The sequence below is a fragment of the Phaethon aethereus genome (genome assembly GCF_964289735.1).
Source record: "Phaethon aethereus genome assembly, chromosome: Z".
Lineage (NCBI taxonomy): Eukaryota > Metazoa > Chordata > Aves > Phaethontiformes > Phaethontidae > Phaethon > Phaethon aethereus.
This window is the reverse complement of record NC_138577.1, coordinates 37,244,378-37,267,660: the sequence shown is the minus strand read 5'-3', so window position 1 is coordinate 37,267,660 and position 23,283 is coordinate 37,244,378. Positions and strand designations below refer to the sequence as shown.

Genomic DNA, 23,283 nt, shown 5'->3' with positions numbered 1-23,283 from the left:
CATCTGCCACAAAGTGTGGTCCTCTATCAGAAGACATTCCCAATGGCACTCCAAATCTTGGTATTATTTCCTTCAACAACACTTTAACTACCTCTCTAGCTTTGTTGGTGCGGTAAGGGAAGGCCTCCGGCCATCCAGAAAATGTATCAATTAGTACTAATAAATACCTGTATCCATTTTGTCTGGGTAACTCAGAGAAATCAATTTGCCAATAATCTCCTGAAGAATTTCCTTGTTTTATCATTCCTAGAGGTGGCCTCTTTTGGTTCATGGGGTTATTTTTAAGGCAGATTGGACATCTAGCTATTATTGATTTAACTATTCCTGTCATTCCTACACATACTACAGATGTTTTTAAACTTGAAACCATAGCATCTACTCCCCAATGTTTGTTCATGTTTTTCCTTTGTGAGTTCTGTCATAATTTGCAGGGTTACTATCACCTGATTTTTTGTTTTACTGGTACTAGTGCAAGGATACCTCATTCTGCGGCCTCTTTTGCAGCTTTGTCTGCCAATCGATCACCTATATTTACAGCCATCTGACCAAACTGATGAGCTTTGCAATGCATTACCACCACTTCTTTCGGTCTCTGCACATCTTCCAGGAGTTGGAGTATTTCTTCTTTGTACTTTATTGATGTTCTTTGGGCTGACAGCAATCCTCTTTCTTTCCAGAGGGCTCCATGAGCATGGATCACACCAAATGCATATTTAGAATCAGTCCAAATATTTACCCTTTTTCCTTCTGCTATTTGTAGAGCCCGCCTCAATGCCACCAATTCTGCTTTCTGTGCTGAGGTACTTACAGGTAGTGTCCTTGATTCCAATACCTCAGAGGTGGTGACGACAGCATATCCAGCCATTCGTTTTCCTTCTCGTACAAAACTACTTCCATCTGTGTGTAACTCCAGATCAGGCTTTTCCAGAGGTTCATCTCTCAGGTCTGGTCTACTGGAATAAACTTGTTCAATAGTTAACAAACAGTCATGTTCTAAATTTCCTGTTGGATTCTCTGTTGACAAAAATATTGCTGGATTAACAATCGGTGTGGTTTTCAATGCCGCATCATCTTGTTCCAATAGGACAACCTGATACTTCAGCATTCTGCTGGGGGATAGCCAGTGACCCCCCTTTTGCTCTAGAACAGTTATTACCATATGCGGTACGTACACCACCATCTTTTGGCCCATGGTCGATTTTCGAGCTTCTTGGATCAGCAATACTGTTGCCGCTACAGCACGTAAACATCCTGGCCATCCTTTACTCACGTTGTCAAGTTGTTTAGAGAAGTACCTCACTGGTTGTTTCCAGGATCCCAGCCGTTGTGTCAGCACTCCAAGAGCCAGATGTTGCCTTTCATGTGCAAACAACTCAAAAGGTTTGGTCACATCAGGTAATCCCAGAGCAGGTGCCATCATTAATGCCTTTTTCAGTTCTTTGAATGATTTCTGACATTGAGGTGTCCAAGTCAGATACCAATCCTTGGATTCCTTTAAAGCCTCATACGGTGGCTTTACATACAATCCATAATCCAAAATTCAAAGTCAGCACCACCCAATCATTCCCAGAAAAGTTCTCAATTCTTTCGGGCTACTTGGTTCAGGAATTTGACAGATAGCTTCTTTTCTTTCATTTCCCAATTGTCTCTGTCCTTGGGATATTTCAAATCCCAAATAAATTACTGTTTCTTTTCCTATTTGGGCCTTATTTCTGGAGACTCTATATCCTCCTTGGCCTAGGAAATTTAGTAAACTGATAGCAGAACACTTCCCTTTTGGTCCTGTCTCTTCCATATCTCTAATTCCTTGGCCAATTGATTCCCAAATACCATAGGGCTATTTTTGAATCCTTGTGGAAGTACAGTCCATGTCAATTGGGTCTTTCGTCCTGTGGCCAGACTTTCCCACTCAAAAGCAAATATGTTTTGGCTGCCTATATCTAGAGGTATGCAGAAGAAGGCATCCTTTAAATCTAGTACAGTAAACCATTTATGTTCCTCTTTTAAGGAAGTCAGTAAAATATATGGATTAGCCACTACTGGGTGTATATCTTGGACTATCTGATTTATAACTCTTAAATCCTGAACCAATCGGTATTCCTTGCCTCCGGATTTCCTTACTGGTAATATGGGAGTGTTATATTCTGATTCACACTCTACCAATAGTCCATATTCTAAAAATTTTGTAATCAACCCCTTTAATCCTTTTCGAGCCTCCCACTTAATAGGATATTGTTTTTGTCTTACCGGTTTGGCTCCAGGTTTTAAAATCACCTTTACCAGCTCTGCCAATTTAGATTGTCCCAGAATTCCACTCACCCAGACCAAAGGAATAACTGCATTTTCCACTTCTTCTGGAATCTGTTCTTCCCTGTAGGAATCCTGTAACATAAACACTCTTGCCTCTATGGCTTTTGATTCTGGTATTAACAATTTGATTTCTCCATCTTTGAAAGTTATTTGTGCATCTAATTTACTCAATAGATCTCATCCCAACAAAGACAGTGGACATTCAGGCATATACAGAAACTGGTGAGTTACCCATTGTTTTCCCAATTTAAACTTTAATGGCTTTAAAAATGGCCAATTTTCCTTCCGCCCTGTCGCACCAACAACATCTACCGATTTGTGACTAAATTTCCCTTTACATGTATTCAATACTGAGTAAGTAGCTCCAGAAACTCTATTTCTTCATTCCCTAGCTTCAATGTAACCAGAGGTTCAGCTAGGGTTGATTGCCCCGGTCCCCTTCATAGTTCTTCATCCAGAGTCATTAATTTAATTGCCTGGAGAGCCGGATCTAATTCTCCTGCCTTAGGACATTCTCTTTTCCAGTGCCCACACTCCTTGCAAACAGCACATTGATCTTCTGCTAATCGGGGCTTATTTTCCTTCTCTCTCTGATATTCATTCCTCGTCCTCTCCCTCTGCCTATCCTGTTATTCCCTGCCAAAACTGCTAGTAGCTTTCCACCCCTTCGGGCTTGCCTCACCTATTTTTCTTTTTCTCTATTGTTATATACAGCCCAAGCAATTTCAAGCATTTTACCTTAGCCACCCTTTCGGGATCCTCCCGATAGGTACCTGCAGTCTCTTTCCATGATCTTAAATCAGTAATTGAAAAAGGAACTTTCACCACCACTGTTTCGAGTTCTCATCACATTTTCTCTTTTTCACAATCTTTACCATGGGATCATACAGATGTATTCCACACTGTCTCTGCCATTCTGGATGATTTTGTAGTGTAAAGAATAAATCAACATAAGCCATTTCTTCCCATTTACCCTCCTTTTTACAAAACAACATTAATTGCAAAATGGTGTTATATTGCAATGTCCAATTTTCTGGCCATTTCTCCCCACTGTCCAACCTATACATTGGCCACCAATGATTGCAATATTCAATTAATTGCTTCCGAGTCAGAGGATCACCTCCCAGATCTTTCCAATGCCTCAAAATACATCCCAAAGGTGTTTTTTGTGGGATAGATCTTTTACTCGGAAATGTTCCCATCTTCCCAAGACTAGTGGGTGTGATTGTGCACTATCACAGGCACTAGTCGGAGGGACCCCTACTCTCCTCGAGGGTCCCTCTGGATCTTCTAGCCCCCTGCTAGAAATCCCCCAACCTCCTTACCTGGGCCCCTAGCCCAACCTTGCAAGGCTTTCACCGCATCTTATAGGCAGGCATTCCTTGTGAGGGTCTCGTACCCTCACCCTTTCCAGAGGTACCTTTCAGCCCTACTCTGCATAGCTTTCGCCGCGCCTTACGAGCGAGCTAGGGGGACTGGAACCCACGTTACTTCAATCCTTTAAAGAATGCCTTATTACCTTTCCAGGGGACTTGCTCAGAATTCTTCGGTCCGGGGATCAGAGGTTCTCCCCGAGAATCCCTCGGTGCTGGCTGGAGGTCCTGTGATCCCACGGATCCGTTGAGATTCACAAGCAGTGTCCCACCTGGGTCGCCAAAACTGTCACCAAAATCGGGAATAAACCTCGTAACACCAATGTAGAGTTAAAAGGCAGGCATTCTTTATTCACGGCGCCGGGAACACGGGGGATAGCTCCTCCTAAATCGTGTTCACTCGATCAGTTCAAAAATCAAACATTTATAGGCAAGATTAATACATATTCATCAAGTGTCCATACAATGATTGGTTAAGTATTCCTCGCCTACCATGTAAATGGCCACACATGCTCACTATGATTTCTTGGGATTTTACTTCCTTAATCTTTTGAGTCGGAGGGTTTCTTGAGTGGGTGGTCTCTGAGTCGGTGGTCGCGATCTCCCCCTGCCGGAATTACCTTTCCTACAAAGTTCACTTAAACTTGGCAACACTCAATAGGCTTTCACGGGCTGTCGGCCCAATATGCAATCATTCACCCCACAGTCCTTTGTTTTAAGACAGGACTATAGAATGAATAATTTCCTACCCACCGGACCACCGAACTGACCAAGGTGTTCCTTCTTTCTGACTACTTGTTACATAATATCATGATCACAATGTTACACTTAACTCCTTGATAATTAAATCAAGATGGGAAGGGTTAGGTGGGTTCTTGAGCAGCATTGCTGGTGCATAATGTTCTTATAGTTACAACTTGCTACAAATTCACAAACCTATTTTCTAACCCTATTTTATTTTAATTCCCTACCACCTTGGTTACACTGCCAGCACAAGAGACAGATTTACAAGAGAAAGAAGGTGTGGAAGGAAATACCTGGATGCACAGTAAGAAATTAGAAAATTCACAAGCTCAAAAAGAAAGTCAGTTGCATAGCTTAGACACTTTTGCCAACAGCGTATTTATGCTGTCCACATCCTTAAACAGGAGATACTTTTAAGCCCGGCATTCTGCCTGCACACCCATTTAATTTGAAGTTGAAAAGTTTGAAGTTGATTTTTTTCTTCGTTTCTCCACTGGATGTGAATGCAGCCCAGGTGAGCTAATGCAGCTGGTAACGGCGTGCGGCAGGCCTGATGGAGCCCCGTCTCAGCAGGGCTACATGAGGGTGGCCAGGTCCCCCCGGGGGGCAGAGCTGCGGTGCCGCCGCCGGACCGCGCGAAACGCCAGCACAGCCCTGCTCCGCTCTGCGCCGTCCAGGGAAACAAGGAAACCCGGGGCGGGAGAACGCGTCCTTCTGCGGGTTTCCCCCTCGGAGCGAGCAGCCAGACCCGCACCGAGGACAGCGGGCACGGCCGCGCACCGACGGGCAGCAGCCGCCAGCCGCCGCCAGCCGGCCCGGCTCTGCGCTCCTGCCCCGGCTCCCCGGGCCGCGGGCGGGCGGCCCCGCCGGCGCTGCCGGGTGGGGGGGCGGGATGGCCAGCGAGTTCCGCTCCCTCTACTTGGACGGCTTCCCCTGCCGCAGCCACGCTAGAGACGGGGATTAAAACAGGTATTGAAAAATTTGTTTGAAAGTGAAAAATTCGACACTTAAGCTTTTACTTAACGTACGTTTACATCCCAAAGCTGAAATTTTAAAGAAATCGGCTCTGCTTTCATTTGAGCAGGCATGACCTAGTGAAATGCAGTCACTGTATTCTAACTTCCTACATTTTTGCTTGAAGATGCTAAGGAATGCCGAGTGATTTTGATTTGTTGGCAAATACAACCAACATTTGGATATGTTTTTTATTTACTGTCGGCTTGGAGGTTTATTTCAAAAAATGGCAATTAAATTAGACTTCCGATTCCTTAGTGTTCTGCATTGTCAATAGTACTAATTTTGCTTTGCAATCTCATGAGTCAGCACAGCACTGCTCTCTTAGGGAAAATGGTTAGGTACAAAAAGTCACTCGGCTATTGGCAGAGTGGAAAGATGCTGCCACTATCAATGCTGGATTTTTGGATAGTTAAATGTATTCATGTAAAACGCATAGCCTAGAGACATAAAGCAAGTATTTAAAGAAAAGGGGAAGGTGGTATTTGGAATTTAGCAGAAACAGAAACTATTCAGAAGTAAGTTTCATCTCAGGAAACTACTGCCAAGGCGTTCAGTGTCTGCACGACCATCCTCCTGTAATGCTACAAACAGGAACTCTGTGGTGCTAGCAGTGTTAGACAGGCTCAGCCCCAGCGATGGTGTTACGAGGGGGCTGTACAGCCAGACAGGGACCAGGCTTCAGACTGTGGAGCAGCAGACCAGCAGAGCCCAGGGCCCATCTCATGGTGGCGGTGCCATCCTTGCATGAAGCCCCCTGGGGTTTCTCCTTCTCCCGTGGGGCAGCCGGGGTCGATATTTCTTCTCCATTGACCGTGCCTTATTCTCTTCTATGTGTCTGCGTAGGCATGTGCAAAGGAAACCATCACCACAATTTTTGGCAATTGCCTTTTATGTCTAGCAAGTGCCAGTAGATGTCCAAACTTTAAATGAAAGCTCAGGTCTAGCCCTTCAGCTGCACCATAACTCTAATGCTGCTGGCTAATGGTCTGAGCCACTGCCCACTGAATCAGTGGAGAGATTCCCATTAAGTGCAGGGAGCAGTGAATCAGCTCAGCGTTTTGAATGTTCTTTTGTTGGGTTTGGTAACGACAGTCCAAGAGGTAAAGAAAAGCCCTGACAGAAAGAGGTATAGATGTTGTTATTCCCTGCCTTCTGTCATCTTTCACAGGTTTTTGTTTGGAGGTAAGGCAGTTATTTCTCCATCCTAAAGTTTGCCCATAATTCTCTTCAAGTAAGGAACAAAGGGAGTGCGTGGGTGGGTGTCTCTGCTGATGTTGCACAGCATGAAGGGCAAAAAAATATTTTCCTTGGAGGCCCTGGGGAGATCATCTCTTCCAGCACCAGCTTGCAGTTCTCAAAACTTTTAACTTGCCTGAATATTTGTGTGTGTGTCTAGTGAAGCAGATGTGTAAGATTGTCTTATTAGTGACAGTGACCTCAATATGCAGAAAAATTAAGATTCACAAATGTTATTTTTTACTTGCAATGAAATGCTGAACTGTATTTATAAAGCATATTCTCATTGATGTTTAAAATACATGTAAAATGTTCTGATAAGAAAGTAGAGGTTGAAATTAAAGTGGAAATCAGTCGCAGTTAAAAATTCTTGATATCTCCAGTTATCTTTAGTGCAATGGACATTTGGAGGATTTTCTCTGCTACCACAGTTGCAAATTCTACATTCTTATTAACTATTCCAGCTTCTACAAACTTGTTTCCAGTAGGTGATGTTATGTTTGATTTTGTTAGTTAGAAATGCATTCTCCTCTCTCCCTTAATAACGTTCATATTCGTGGAAGGATTCTCCTCTGGGCTGAACTGCACATTTTTTATGCGCTTTCTTCCACTGTTTTGACAGGAGGGAAAGGATTCATGTTCACAGTCTCTGACATTCAGGCTGGAGTTGTTCACTACCATCATGATGACAGTGATTCTACTAAGGACTTTGTGGTATTTAGGATTTTCGATGGCCCCCACAGTATTCGCCATAAGTTTCCAATCAATATCCTCCCTAAAGATGACAGCCCTCCATTTCTTATCAGCAATGTGGTCATTGATGTTCATGAGGGACAGACGATCCTGATTCAGGGCTCCATGCTTCATGCTTCTGACATGGATTCCAGTGATGATTACATACTATTCAATATTACCAAGCCACCAAAGGCTGGAGAAATCATGAAGAAACCAGGACCAAACTTGATAGGTAATGAAACACATCCACAATAGCACACTTTTACTTGTCCCCTCCTTTTGTTATCTACCTTAAATATTAGAATTAGACAACTTATTTTCGCTCAGGACAAATCATGGCAAATTTGGACTTCTTTTGTTACAGTGTAAGTCCCCATCATTAACTAATGTTGGTCTCTGCACCAGGTTATTACTATACCTGTGAACACAATTTATCCCATAATTCTTCCATTCAAATTCTCTTTTGTCCTCTGAACAGGTCTTTAGGCCCATTTGCTGTGTTGCTTCATTTTTTGAATGATCTTTAAATGACACAGAAAATAAGTTGATTACCTTCAGAAAATGTGGAAGACAATGAGATAACACTTCAAAGGGCTTTCCCTAGTTAGGATGAGAAAGGGGGCATTATGCTTTACCAGTTACACAGCTAATGGACAATTTATATGAATTATTGAAATCATGCACTGTTCAATAGAAGATACCTTCTTCAATTTAACAGGGTATTCTGTCAGCAGTTTTCTTCAGAGGGATCTATTTAATGGAATAATTTACTATCATCATTTGGGAGGAGAAGTATTTGAAGATTCTCTTGAATTTGTGCTGTGTGATAGCCATGACCCTCCCAATCTCTCAGAGCCACAGGTATGAAACCAAAGTATCTTTGGCAGAGTCCGGTCTTTTTCCTTCAAATGGCTAATGATTTTACACCTTCTGATAGACTTTCAAATCAAACTGTTACAAATCTTTTCTGTTTGCTATCACCACAGTCATCACCACAAATAATGTTCTTCAGAGCTAGCTCTTGTTCTTGCTTTCCATGGGGTAATTCTCTCTGCCTGGCCACAGAGAGACAAGTTCATTGCAAAGACTTTTTCCTACACTGTAAAATGAAATGTTGAAAACTGATTAGATTTGGACATGGTACAAACAAACTAAACAGCTCTCCTGAAGTCAATGGAGAAGACACTACTTATTTCACCCAACATACTGAATTTAACTTTGCTTTTAATTCAAAGGGAAACCACTAAGATTCATAGGCTTTGCATTAACTGTTGTGTACTGCCATTACGCTTGTGTTCATGGTATGGCGTAACAGCCACAACCTCTATCTCATATTCTAGTGATCCACTTACTTTTGCGTGTGCATGTTTGCAAATAGCTGCTTGGACACTCTCTTACTGAGAGGAATGGCTGCTGATTTTACTGTCTTCCTGATTTCAGGTGATGATGGTGCACATTACCCCTGTGGATGATCAGCTACCCAGAGAAGCACCGGGAGTGACTCGTCACCTCGTTGTTAAGGAGACTGAGATTGCTCACCTAACTAAGAAACATCTCCACTTCATAGATGTGGAAGAGCAAGACAGGGAACTCACATACACCATAACGACTTCCCCATTTTTCTCTTGCACGCATGGGTAGGTGTGACCTGCCATACCTTTCAGGTGGCACAGGGCAATGACCCATGAAAGAGCAGCAGCCTCAGTGGCAGTAACATGCTTGTGTCTCAGGTTCTTCATCTGTTTGCTTAAAGTGCAGGTGACAATACCTGGGTGCAGCTCTCCTGTTGATAAAGAGTGACCTAGAGCTGAAAGCAACAGAAAAATACACAGAGTAATAAAAAAACCCAAACATAGTTTAGCAAGAAATAAGAAGGAGCACCTGAAATCTTTTCTTTCCTTTTGTTGGACTTGCATTTTACGCTGGCCTGTGGGATCCTGTACAGCCTTGAACACAAGTCACAGCACCTCTCCTAACCTATAGAGTGGGGCTTGACCTAGGCCTGCCCCAGACTGAGAAGATGAGGTGCTGCAGTTTTTTTAGGGTATTTATTATCGCCATGGCACTGTGAAGGATTTCTGATCCTGGGCCAGGAGCCTGTGGAGCAGAATGCAGGCAGAGCAGGTTATGAGGGGAACAGGGGTACGGGATGAATGGGTGTAGTAGCAGTTTACATGTCACTGATGCTGTTTCACCCTTTGGAAAATTCATGACAGCGTTGGCAGCAATTTGCTAAATAGAAAAGTTTAAAATCCAGCCATTGTACAGTTTAAGCTGAAGGCCAACACTTTCAATTTTGACCTCAAGCAACAGGGGTTCAGTACGCAGCTGTGGAAGAAGGACTTTTTGGCTGTTCTCCTATTCAGTCAAGTAGCCACATGGTTATTCAGCTTGCCGGTTACTGCTGTTGGAAAGCTGGCTTGCTGGAAACTGGTTCATTTCAGAAGTTTGTACGATGCATGGAAAGCAGAAATAATTAGTTTTTCTACATAAAGATAAATGCAGGTGTGTAAGTAATAAGAATGTGACAGGCGAGACTTGCAGGTGGTGTAAATGGTATCTGGGGTGTGCAGAGACACGTCTGTAGCAAACCCAGCGCTCGCTTATAACGTATGCAATGATTTTTCATGGCCACCCTGAAAAATATCTCTCGTGGGCAGTTTCCTGTGATAATGTTTAAATGAATAACAAGGACAGAAGAAAGAAACATGTTTTTCCTTTCAATGCAGTGGGAGTGGGAAGTTAATTTGAAATGCAAGACTGAGCTGTGTGACTGTTGTTTTTCCTGTTCCTTGGTATTGCTAACCAGGATGTGACATGCCTGTTTCTGTACAGCCACTCAGATGCTGGGAAGCTGTTTATGGTGGACACCATCCCCAAGCTAGTCAAGGATCCTGCTGCTCTTGCACTGTGGACATTTACTCAGGTTTGTTACGATACCATCACCCGTTCTAAACAATTAAAAAAAAAAATGTTACAAGCGTACAGCTTCTTTTTGGCAGGAAAACAAGAGGTGCAAAATGAGGAGCAGCATGATGAGCTCTGCTTAAGAAGCTGAAAATTTTGCTAATTCTGTTCCAGCTCTTAAAACAAATTTCCATCATGCTTCAGTTCTGCAATACGTAAGCACAACTCTCCCGAAACCAGCAGGGGCTGCACTTGCTCAGGGTAGGCTGAATTTGGCTCCAGCATGTTGTTAAGAGGAAGGAAAAAATACACAAAATGTGGAAACGAGACCTTGACAGTTTCCTGCTTCTACTCAGTGTCTCCACCAATAGACATGGTACAAGCTGGAACAGGCCTTTTTCAGGGTTTTGTTGTTCGGTTTTCATGCTCTGTAGCTTGACAGATGTCTTATGAATATTAGTAAAAAGTGCCCTGTTTTATATCATGCTGTATGGTTAAGGTTGCAAAATGGTGATCATTGCAGTACCATATGAGAGGTCTGAGCCTACAAGCCCTTAATCACGTGGCTAATACGGACGTCTGGATGCAAGATTTTAGTGATTATTTTAGCCTCTTTCACTGGCCTGCCCTCACCTTGGGAAGTAGGGTGTGCAGTTTATTCATACTGGCGAGGTAAAATTCAGCTGCTATGGGAGATGCCACATTAAAAGCTACGCATTCATGAGTTGTTTATTTTAGTCACAGTTAGAAAAGGCCCTGGGACAACCGTTCTTAAAGGGCTCCACCAAGAAGGTAAAGCCATTGCCTCTGTTATCACTTATACACCATGTCTGTGTAGGTTTGAGTACTTGAACCTGTACTCGCCTGATTTGTAGCTAAAGATGTATTTCATCAAGGTATTGCCAGTAGCTAAAGAGCACGTGCAAAGTTTCTGGAGTTAATTTTGTCAGTTCGGATAACATCTAATCAGGGGATGAGAAAGGCCCCTAATGTCCTGAATTATGGCTACTCCCATAACCTCTTCTTACATACACCACACTTCTGTTTCTGCAGCATGCTGTGAATTATATGAAAGTAGCCTACATGCCGCCACTGCAGGACATTGGGCCTGAACCTCAGCAAGTCCATTTTATTTTTTCCGTCAGCAATCATCATGGTGGCACTTTGTACGGGATCTGCTTCAATATTACAATTCTTCCTGTGGACAATCAAGCCCCAGAGGTAGGGTGGTGATGAAGGTGAGAAGGCAGGACTTGGAAATGGCTTTGGGTAGAAACAGAAATGCAGAGAGATGTCCTGACCTGACTGAAATAAAAAATAAATCTTCCGTGGGATCAGGGTTTCAGTGTCTTGCACGTAGCCTCCATTCAGACTGAAGTGGAAGGCAAAGTCTGGTGAGTGTGCAAGGTGATTTTTTTGTGCCAACTAAGCTGAGCGCTACCTTCAGCATCTGAGTGGCTGTACAAAGATAAGTATGTCACATCTTGGTTAGCAAAACTGCATCCCTCCCCTTTGTGTTGTTTATTGCCTGTGAAGGCCAGGAGCCTCTGTGAATGGGACCACGCCTGGGCTGCACATATTAGGTCCTATTATTAGTAAACTCCCCAGGTTTTCCTAAAATAGGAGAAAAGAGCACAGCCGTTGGCATTTTGGTTTTTAAGGTGTCACACGCCCTCATACCAGAGCAAATTGAAATCGCCCTGCTTGGTGTATGTTTGGGGGTGCAGTAGAAAAGAGTTCAGCGTTTCTCCTCCATGCAGGTTTTTACGAGCCATTTGCGAGTGGAAGAGGGTGGCTCGAGCCCTGTCACAGAGAGACACATTCTCATCTCTGACGTGGACACGAAACGGGAGCATCTCTTCCTCCTCCTGCAGAGACAGCCTCAGCACGGGGTGGTGGAGCTGGATGGCATTCCCGTCAATGACGGTGACAGGCTTTCCTGTGAGGACCTGCGTGCCCTGGCAGTCAGGTTAGAAGGGTGGCTGCCTTCTCCTCTTGCGGCGGCAGAGTCTCACAGCTGGATGAGCGACAGCCCTGCAGCGAAGTGGCGTGAGGTGCAGAGGCTGCAGCTGGCCACGCTCACCATCGCGCGGCTCTGCCAGAGCTGCTCCAGGCCGAGGTTGCTGGCTGAGCCAGAACAAGACTCCACTTTCTGCATGCATGCAGAATTAGAGCTCCCTGACGGTTTCTACCTGTTAGTCAGAGGGCACCTACTGCAATGAGGACATAGATGACAAGGCCTCAGTGCATTTTTGCAGCTTTTTTCGCAGCTGATGTCTGGTTTTTCTTGGCGGTCTTCGTTTTGTAGGAGACCCCACAAGCCCTCTGAAGACATTGTGATCCAGAATCAGCGATCTTAGATGGACATCCTTGGACAGGGACCAGCTTTTTCTGTTGGGAGGGATCCACATGTCTGGCATGACCAGAAAGCACAGCTTCTTTGCCTGTGCGAAATCTGTGTAGCTCTTTTTTTTTTTTTTTCCCCCACAGGTATAGGCATGATGGCTCGGAGACTCTCACTGATGATGTCCTCTTTGCAGCCACAGATGGCACCCACTTTGTAGAGTTCATCCTGCAGGTCAAGGTCAGTATGTTGAGTATTTCTGAGAGCAATTGCCTGTGTAGAAGATTGCAAAACTTGATTTCTGAAATTCTTCGCATTCCCTTGGAAATTGGAAGATAATGCGCTTGTTAGGCTTCCATTTTGATCCTAGCTTTCAGGTTTATGTGGCAAATTTGAGAGGAGGTTTGGCTTGTACCAGCTGAAAGGCATTTGTGCTTTCTCTAGCTTCTGTTCTTCTGTCTGGAATTATTCTCTCTGTACCTAAATATGGGGAATGAGTTTTCTTTCTCAAGCTATAATTATCTAGTTTGGTTTACTTTTGTCTTCGAATTTTAAGAGTCACCCTAATTCAGCTGGTTTCATTTCGTTCATAGAGAGAGCTCAATGTACCCTGACACTGACAGCATACTGCTGGTTTGGGCTGGAAAGCGATGTATTAAAACAACAGGTTTCCACTGAAATAAAAAATGAAAGATCTTAAATTATTTTTCTGATTAGGTGTCGCCTGTGAATGATGAGCCACCTGTTATGCAAAGAGGCCTTGCTCCTGTGCTCCGCTGCCTGGAAGGTGAAGAAGTGGTCCTCTCCTCGGAGTACCTTTATGCCACCGATGCAGACAGTGATGACATGCAACTGGTGTTTATGCTGGCTCGCCAGCCCTACCACGGGGTAGTAAGGAAAGCTGGCATTGCTGTGGATCGTTTCTCCCAAGCTGATGTCATCTCTGGTGTAGTCACATATAAGCACACTAGTAAGTGAGTTAAGGACAGAATTAGACTGGAAGGTTGTCAGAGAGTTTTTGGCAGAAAATCTCAACCTGAATCCGCATAATCTTTGCAGAAACTCAGCAGGAACTGCTGAGAAACCACATGTGTTGTGACTGGGGAAAAAAGTAAGATGGCTTTGAAAGAGGGCTGATGATATACAACTACCAAATGTTTTCATGTGTTCTCCAAATCCCTGTTTGAACTGAAAATTATATTAGAACAAGAACATGAAAGCATCATAATCCTGGAGGATCTCTTTCATTGTTGATCATAAAATATCTTGGGCTTTTTTGGCAAAATTACAACTAAATTAGGTAAAATATAGTGTCTCTCTATTTGTTTCATTACATTAAAAAACCCCCTACTTCGATCTTTCTCCATAGTCATGCTTAGATAAAGTAATGTGATGATATAAATGAGCATGCCGAGTTTTGACAGAAAACTGCTAACAACCTGAGGTACTTCTTGCTTGCCTCTCCAATCTAGATGGATATCCACTTTTGGACAGTTTATAGACTTTCTGTACCACAAAATAAATGATGTTCAGATTCTCTTCAAGAGAACCACAGTGCTAAAAACATGTTGCTTTGTGATTTCATCTTTAAAATCTAAAAATATTTTTTTTCAATTACTCACAGAAATCAAGGGCCAGTTAACCCCCTTTGCTACTTAATTGCATCCTTTCATTACCATTAAAGGGGTTCTCTTTTCTACATCTCTGATGACAGCTTTAATCTTTTTTTTTCAAAGGCTATTGTTTTCTGTGTAATTAGTCTGTAATTTTGTGCTAGCATGGAGAATATATGTGATATTTTCAGGCTTGGCACTGTCTGACATGAACATCTGGTATTTGAGAAGAGAAGGAAGTACTTGATTATGGCCACCCATAGCAAACCTTTCTTCAGCATCCTAAAGATACTGGGAACATTATTTCAATGGCAGTGTTTTGCAAAGGCAATGAAGGGCAGAAGATGACCTTCAAGGGTACAGTGCCTGTGGTTTTCATTCCCAAATTTCTACATGTTAAATGTGCTGCCAGTAGATATTGCAAGAGAAGGTGAGAGTCACTGCCTTTCCTTTGCAGAAAGATTATTAGTAATGTCTTGCAGCAACGCAAGACACAGGCCACCAGAAGCGCTGAGAACTAGAGTACACTCAACCCACAGATGCGTCTTTCAAGGGGTGACAGTTCCCAGTCCTATGCTGTATCAGCCCACATTTTGAACGTGATTACTTGTAGGCATATATATATAGCATGGCAACAAAGCAGAGCCCTTGTTGTAGTCCATTTTGTGGGGATAAGAGGTATATAGGCATAAATGCATTTCTCGGTGTGCAAAAATGTTTTCTTCTGGAAGAGCATGGAAATTACCATTTGTCATAGAGAGAATATATATATAAAAGAAAGATATTTTCTTACATTCTTCAAGAAGGAACGCAGAAAAGACCTCTCTTTCTGCTTAAGTGTACATTTTGCACATGCCTTAGAGCAGAAAGAACAGAATCATGAGGACTATTAGCAATTTTATTACAATTACAATATAATTTTATAACATTTTTATAATAATAACAACTATTAGTAATACTGACTTAGTTATATACTTTTCTACACCCTTATATTCTAGAATAGAAGTAAGCTGGTTAAAATTAGTTATAAACAACAAACCAAATCCCTAACCAAACAGCACCCCCACCAGCCAGAATTAAGAACTCTAGTAATTTTGCTGTTGTTTTCTTCGTCTTCTGAATTTGAATACTGCAGATTGTCATTGCAGGATACAAAACTATTCTTCATGGAGTTTTGGTAAAACATTTCTTCTGAACTGCAACATTTTTTCCAGGTGGGGAGATTGGCCTGACTCCTTCCATTGATATCTTAACTTTCACTGTCTCTGATGGTGAGGCTGGCCTAGATGTGAAAGACTGCTGTTATGATGGACCTCTACCTCCTCCAGTTCCGCTTCATGATCCATTTCCAGTATATGACCTTAACATCACTGTACTTCCAGTGGACAACCAGCCTCCATCAATTGCAACTGGTGAAAGCTTCCTCTCACTACAGCATTATAATGTGGGCTGTGCAGTACTGTAATGGCTAAAGACTCAGGGGGTTGGTTGGTTGGTTGGTTGGTTGGTTGGTTTTTAGTGTCAGAAAGAGTCAGCTGAGATCAGCATACAAAATTTTTGGATCAGAATTTCCACCAATATTTTTTTTCTTTTGCTAGTGCAGTGCAACCACCAAATTCAGCTGCAGGTGCAAGTATGAGTAACTGCTTGTGGCTCTTCAGCTGCTTAAATCATGCGGTTAGAGATGAGAGTGTTCAGATCTGCTCCCCTCCATCTATACATGTCCATTGCTGCATATGTAAGCTATGTCTGGGTAAAAGGGATTGATATATTGTCCCTGAACTGAACTTAGGTCCAGGTAATTGTCAGGCTTATACAATGCAAAAATATAAACACAAATAACTATCTACCTTGGCACGTAAAGTATACAACTGAAATTTGGACTCTGGCCCTTATAATAGGGGAGATAATCTTTTGTTACTTACAGTTAATTCTGTTAGTGAATGAAGACAAATCTAGAATCTATATGTAATGGACCAAATTAATAGATGTGAACCCGTATTTTCACTAGTACTCTTCAGGATCAAAAATACTCAGTTAAAATGGAAAAGTGTTGGTAATACACATTTAGTCCCACAGCAGCCCATTGTGTGAAATTTCAATTGATTTCCTGGGCTTTGGATGAGGTCTGTAGTATACATGTTAAGGGTATGCTTTCTGTATGCTTGTCTTTTTCAATGTCATTTGTTTGTAAGCATCACATGTATGTTAGGTATTTCAGAGAATATTTAAGCATATGTATGAGTAGTTTTGTAATTTGCAGGCTCTCACCCCAGTAATGTTGTGGAAATGAAGCATTGTCCCAGCAGGGAAATTAAGCAGTGATGCATGAAAAAATTGTTCATTATGAGCAATTCATAACAGCTCTCATGTAATTAATGCTCTGACAAACAGAGGTAATGACTGATTCTGAGCAGTACATAAACCATACCTAATAACTTACCAGTAAAATAATTTCACTATCCCGTCCGTCTCTACTTACATGATGGCAAAAGTAGAGTTGATGGTGTAAGCAGGGGAAAAAACCTAACTAATCCAAAACCCCTCAGTATCTCAGTATTTGCTGTCTTTTCCCTCTTAGTTCTTATTTCCGTTCTTGTTAACAAAAGCAACAGTAAAATGAGCTAAATAAGCAATAATGCATATCATATTGTTTGTGTGCAGGTGCAAGGTTTGTGGTGGAGGAGGGCTCCTCAGCAGCCCTTACCACCAACCATTTGTTTGCCACTGACCCTGACACCACTGCAGATGACTTAGAGTTTGTCTTGGTTTCTCCTCCCCAGTTTGGTTACATAGAAAATATATTGCCTTCTCCCGGGTTTGAGAAAAGCAACGTGGGTATAAGCGCAGGTAAGCCTTAACGTACGTACGACGTCCCCGTTTTCCTGGCCTGTCAGTCAAATAACAACCAATGTAGTTACTTAGACCTCAGATCTCTTCCCACCTGTTACTTGGGTCTTTTTATTTGGGCTCAGTTCTGCAGACTGAACTGCGAAGGACGAAGTTGCAGAATCCCACAAGAAGCAGAAGGATGCGTTTTTGTTTCAGGGGAAGGGCACGTGTCCTGCGGTAACATGTGCAGTGTAGCTCAGCCAGAAAACGCCTGAGAACTTGTAAAATCCAAGTTATTTGTTCTTTGAAGAAAGACATAGTTTCAGGGGGTTTTATGATGTGTAAGACCAGAAGACAGGAAAAGATTGTGCTAACCCATCTCCTTTTTAAAATCTCTAGCTTCGTTTCAGCTGAAGCACCTGAAAGCCCTGAAGGTAAACTATGTACAAGCCAGGCACGTGCGAATGGAGCCAACAGCAGACCACTTTGTACTTTATGTCACTGATGGGCTGCATCGCTCAGCAGAGACTCCATTTTTTGTGCTGATCAACCCAACCAATGATGAAGTCCCAGAATTCATAGCAAGGAATATTACTGTAAGGAAAAAATCAAAATGCCTGCCATAGAACTATTTTATACCAGAAAACACTCTTTAATATAGATAAGAACATTTTTCTGACACCTGTTCCTCTGCATCTTTCCCTCTGTGTAGTCAGCCCAGTTCAGGAAACAGCCCAGTTCAATCCCATGTAAACCTGTAAAACAGAGCTTCAGTGAGACTGGAGCAGTGCAAAGTCCTATGTGGTAACTTGCAGTTAAGTAAAAAAAAGGCTCAAATCTTTAAAAAAATCATCTAAAAAGCAAAAGGATCTTTATGCTTCTTCTGCCTTCTCAAGAGCCTTTATAATTTTTTTTGTAGAGTTTTTTTACGTTAGTGGCATAGCCTCTCCCCTTTCTGAAGATTGCTTTTAGTATAATTTATAATTCTGTGACCATCATGCTAGGGCAGTGTAAACTTATCTTACTGTAAAGTAAAAGGTGCATGTATGTGTATAAATTCATATGCATCCATATTTTTGTAGATATATTTGTATTTAAAGGCTTTCTCCTCTGTGCATTCCCTAGCACTTCATATGAAGTTTATTTACTTAACAGATTTTCTATTAATTGGGGCAGATATGAACTCCTTATCTCACCTTCTTTATTCATCACTGTAACCATTTATTACTCTACATTTCTTAAACTGGTTGAAATCGATAGCTGGTTCAAAAGCTACTGGGAAAGAGGTGGAGGAAACAAAGAGATACAGTCACACCCAAAAAACATGTTAAAGTTCTATAATTTCTTTTTTATGTAAGAGAATTGGACATTTTTTTCTTTCACATTCAGGTTCAAGAGGGGGAGATGAAGGAGCTGGATCTCTCTGTTATCAATGCAGTTGATCTGGATGTGCCTCAAGACCGTTTGGTATTTGGGGTTGTGCAGAGGCCCTGGTATGGGTTCCTTATTAATGGAGTTCATGGCAATGATATTCTACACTATAAACGGTTAATTAACCATGACCACCACAGCCATGGGTTGCTTGTTCATGACTTTTCCATGGAGCTACTGAAGAATGGTAGGTAGAGCATTCTTCTGATATTGGTCTTTCATTCCTTTAATAGGCAAGGTGGCACAGTAAGAAATACTTACAATTTATTTATTCACTTGCCTTATGTATATTTCCAAGACAATGTTTAGGAATAGAAGTTAACCTATTTAATGCTAATGTTGTCTATAGTTTTTAGGAACTATCAATAACATCACCCTGAGAAGCCTACATATCAGAAAGGGTAGTAATATGACTAGGGAGGCCATCTGCCCTAAAAAAATAAAGGGAATATTGTAACATATCAGTAAACATATTTCAAAATGTTTGACAACACCTAGAACAGAAAGACTGATTTAAAAGCACATTATCTGATCATAGAGTTAAATATTGCTCTAAATGATCACAGAATGATAGAATCGTTTGGGTTAGAAGGGACTTGTAAGGATCATTTAGTCCAACCCCTCTGCTGCAAGCAGGGACATCTTTCACTACATCAGGTTGCTCAAAGCCCTGTCCAACCTGACCTTGAACACTTCCAGGGATGGGGCATCCACAACTTCTCTGGGCAACCTGTTCTGGTGTCTCACCACCCTTATTGTAAAACAGGTTTTCCTTACGTTCTATCTAAACCTACCCTCTTCCAGTTTAAAACCCTTGCCCCTTGTCCTGTCAGTACAGGCATTGGTGAAAAGTCGCTCTCCATCTTTCATATAAGCCTCCTTTATATACTGAAAGGCCACAATATATACCTTCATATACCTAATGATAAATGCATGACCCGGGGCTTTATAGCTTAGCATGATCAGTTAACCTGCTTTGAAGCAGCAAAGCTCTTTCAAGTACATGTAATCAAAAAGTGTATTTAACACTGCAAAGAATATGGTGGATTCTTCCAGACTGTGGCCATTTAGTGAAATACGGGATCTAGCAATACAAAGAGGGACATGAATTCAACTCTGCCACTCAGGTTGCAGTTCAGCCCTCAAAACCTGAGGAAAGATTTTTCTTCTTTCTGCCTGTCTAATCTGAACCTTCAGAAACACCATGTCCCCACACCAAATTCCTCAGCCTTCCCAAGTCCTGCTTTTGACTCTCTTCCAATTGCTTGGCTTTTCTCTTTTCCTGGCCACAATGGTGACTGAGCCACCTCCAGCCCAGATCTTCTCATCGTCCATGGTCAGAGCCACAAGGCCAGCTGTCCTCCCCAAGGCTTGTTTAAAGCTCCCTGAAGATTATTTAAGGCACAGAAAAGTGTCTCTTGATAGTCTCACTCTTTCTAACTCCTTGTTAAAGTGAAATGGAATGAGGAGAGGAGAAGAAACTTGCCTTTTTCAGACTGACAGAGACTTTTTTGTGAAGGGAGTCACTCCTTACTCAGGTCAGGCTGGTGTTTTTGAGTCAACAGTATGTTGTTTGTTAGATTAATGAACATCAGTGGCTCACCAAGCTTACCATCTGGCAGCTGAAACAAGCTTGCTGTGACCAGGGCATATGGGGAGGGTAGATAGAAGAAGGGTGATGGAAGCAGAGTGAAATGACATGAGAGATTTTGCAGGAGTCAGATTTATTTGCTCTTTCCATTTCTCTCTCTCTCCCCCCACCCCCACCTTTTTCTTCCCTCCCACCCCCTGCACAGGAATGAAGCTGATGTACATGCATGACAATTCGGAAAACCTTACTGACAGCTTTAAAATCCAGCTATCAGATGGGAAACATAAAGTCCTCAGAACCATTTCAGTAAAGGTCATTCCAGTTAATGATGAGAAACCAGTGCTGAGCAAGTAAGCCACATGTTCCTGTCTCTGACAGAGGAATGAGTTCAGACAAAATGATCCAAAAGTGATCAAAACAGCAAATCGGTGACTGATGGGGAGAAGTTGCCATAACTAGTCACAGCTAATGTCAATACAGATGTTTCCATGTGTGTCTTTATCAGCCTGTTTAACAAAAGCATTTTTAGTGAAAAAAGGGCTTGCTTTAATGTTGCCCTTTGTAATGCTGCTTTAATATTGAAAGAATAGAGAAAAAAAAGGGGGAACATGCTTGTTTTGTCTTTCATAACTTACTTCAAGATGTTTGCCAGAGCCTTACTTTTGCACACCTCTGCTGGCCTACGGCCACTGGCCACCGTGGTACTGACTGCAGTTACTTTCCTTTCCCCTTCTCTGGGGCAACCGCCTGTCTAAAACATCTCTCTGAAAGCAGCTTTGGATTTTGGCATGAGAGAATCAGCTCCGTGCCTCACAGGGGAAAGCCTTTCAGATAAATGATTCTCTTCTTTTCCATTATAAAACTCTATTGCTCAGCCACAATTCAACTTCTGAAAAGGCGCATGCTAACTTCCCTTAGAGCTCAAAACTAGGAGTCATAAATGAATTAGATGTGGTCAGAAATTGCCTGGCAGACCATTTGCAGATAGGCAGCTGGCTGGAGACAGCCGAACCTCCTGGACACTTTAACAAGGAGCTCATCCCTTGGGATCCCCATTTTTTAGCTGACAACCTGCTGCGGAGCATCAGGGCCTTGGTCCTCCTGGCTGCTTTCCAGCACCAGGCAGGCAGATGGGGAGCTGGGGGCCCAAAGGCTTTGGGGGTATAGCTCCCAACCTCTAAATTTTGCATTTGGGAAATGACTCGCGGCCTGTTAAGCAGGCTGCCACTAAAGTAGAAATTTCTGATCCCTCAGGATATTTGGCCTACCTTCAGATCAGACTTACATTTCCCATTGCAGAGAATCTGGAACATGTAGAGCTTCCTGCATTGACAAATGTTAGTTTTATACTTGAAAGATTATCAAGGACCACGTAATGCTAACAAGACAGAAAGTGCATTTCTACTTAGAATAAAGGGTAGAGTTTATGTATTCATGTCATGTACCGGTAATTACTGTTAATTGCCTATTTGATCCTCATATGATAAAGATTGATATGTCATTTTCCACCCCTTCTCTCTGAAGGAAGATGATGAAGTGCAAGAGGTCAAGTGTTTTTAGCTTTGCCCAGCTGGGTCCAGAAACCATTGCTGCCTTGTCTGTTGATGTTAGATCTCACCATTTGCCATTCCTGTGGTGAACAGTAGCACATAGTGAGCCATCTATTTGCAAAATAGCTATTTCATTACAAGAAGTTACTGCTTCTTGCCTGTTACTCTTCCACTGAGATGTATTATGTTCCCAGTGGTTAAGCAGTAGCGTGTTGAGGAAATGTGTTCAGTTTGGTATTGAAGTGGTTGAGCTGCCACTGTCAATCACCACATCTTTGCTGTGGGGCAGGAGCTCCCTTATGCCACTGCAGTGTTTTACAGGTGAACAACTGACAATACCTGTAAGCTTTTTCTGACCTTTTGATCTGGGGACACATTTCCACCCCAGGGAGTTTGGGCTTTCATCTCCATTAGCTATGGCCAACAGACTGAAGAATCTGGGATGGGATGTTTTTGGTTGGCAAACAGTGGCTCTTATTCACAGTGATTGCCAAAAACTCAATCTGTCACCTCTTGGATTGCATCCTGAAGCAAGGGGTGCCCTTGGGGAATGTAAGGCCCTTACACATTCCCCTTGAAATCTTCTCAAGATAAGATGTATGGGTGCTAAGAAGGACTTAACAAACCGCTACACAGAAAAATGATTTGGGATTACACATCATTCAGGGTGTAGCTAAAGGTGTTTATCTTCACCTATTTTTTGTTTGAATCTTCTCTTCCTGGCTTATGCAGATTTTAGGTCAGACACCTGGTCTTTCTGTTTGCATAGCCTCAGCAAGTTTATTGCTGGTATGAGCAAATGATTAAGGTTGCTTGATCTGCCATTAATATGACTTGATATACTCTGTCATATGACTCCATTTGCTTTGCTTCTCATTTTGCCAAACGTGAAATTTCTATGCCTCATATCCAGATCAGTTTGAATATGAAATTTTAGGAAAAAACTCTCCACCCTTTCTGATAAGAGAATAATAAATGTATTTTCCAAAATCACTAAATAATTGTGAAAACTTCTTCTTTGGAAATCTCAGTTGTCACTCTGCTTTGGAGCAGGCACTTGCAGCTTGGCAAAGCAAAGAGCTGTTATATGAAGAATGTGTCTTTAGCAATTCTTGTAAAAATCTCTCTGTATTTGGCCTTTGAAAAAGCATGGCTTGCACATGCTCAGTTGCATCCAGCCAGATCTTAGCTGCCCAAATTCCTAAGGAGTCTGTCCTTATCCAACCTGCTCCATGGCCCCTGGGCAGATTAGCTTGAGTAGGTCGCATATCCCTGACTGAATACGCTGAATCACCTCCAACTTCCTTGAAACTATTGTATAGTCAGGTAATACTGTTTGGGTGCTACGTTGTGAAAATGTAAGACAGCTAACAGCAAAATGATAAAGCAGGGTGTGCAGAGGCAAACTGGTGGATGGTTACTAGCTGAGAATGGAAACAGGAGACACAATCTGAGAATCATCCTGGAGCAAGACTCTGCATGAATTTCAAGCTACGTGGGATTTTTTTCCCCAGAGCTGCCTCAGATTTTTATTGTTTCTAGTGATGGCCACATTTGCCAAGGAACAGGTGGTTTTAACCTACTTTTCTGAATCAAGAAC

At 42.4% G+C, this 23,283-nt stretch overlaps 1 protein-coding gene across 1 annotated transcript in view; it reads left to right on the top strand.

The window, feature by feature from the left end:
- FREM1 (FRAS1 related extracellular matrix 1) overlaps positions 1-23,283 on the top strand; it is a gene marked incomplete at its 3' end in the record, with an annotated part of 67,467 nt that overhangs the window by 13,993 nt on the left and 30,191 nt on the right. Inside the window, exons 8-20 of the mRNA XM_082012885.1 lie at positions 7,303-7,647; positions 8,134-8,276; positions 8,856-9,052; positions 10,251-10,341; positions 11,376-11,543; positions 12,083-12,291; positions 12,813-12,906; positions 13,384-13,636; positions 15,494-15,691; positions 16,944-17,129; positions 17,511-17,707; positions 18,501-18,729; positions 20,339-20,483. Coding sequence (XP_081869011.1) covers positions 7,303-7,647; positions 8,134-8,276; positions 8,856-9,052; positions 10,251-10,341; positions 11,376-11,543; positions 12,083-12,291; positions 12,813-12,906; positions 13,384-13,636; positions 15,494-15,691; positions 16,944-17,129; positions 17,511-17,707; positions 18,501-18,729; positions 20,339-20,483 — 2,455 coding nt within the window. The remainder of the gene's footprint in view (positions 1-7,302; positions 7,648-8,133; positions 8,277-8,855; positions 9,053-10,250; positions 10,342-11,375; positions 11,544-12,082; positions 12,292-12,812; positions 12,907-13,383; positions 13,637-15,493; positions 15,692-16,943; positions 17,130-17,510; positions 17,708-18,500; positions 18,730-20,338; positions 20,484-23,283) is intronic.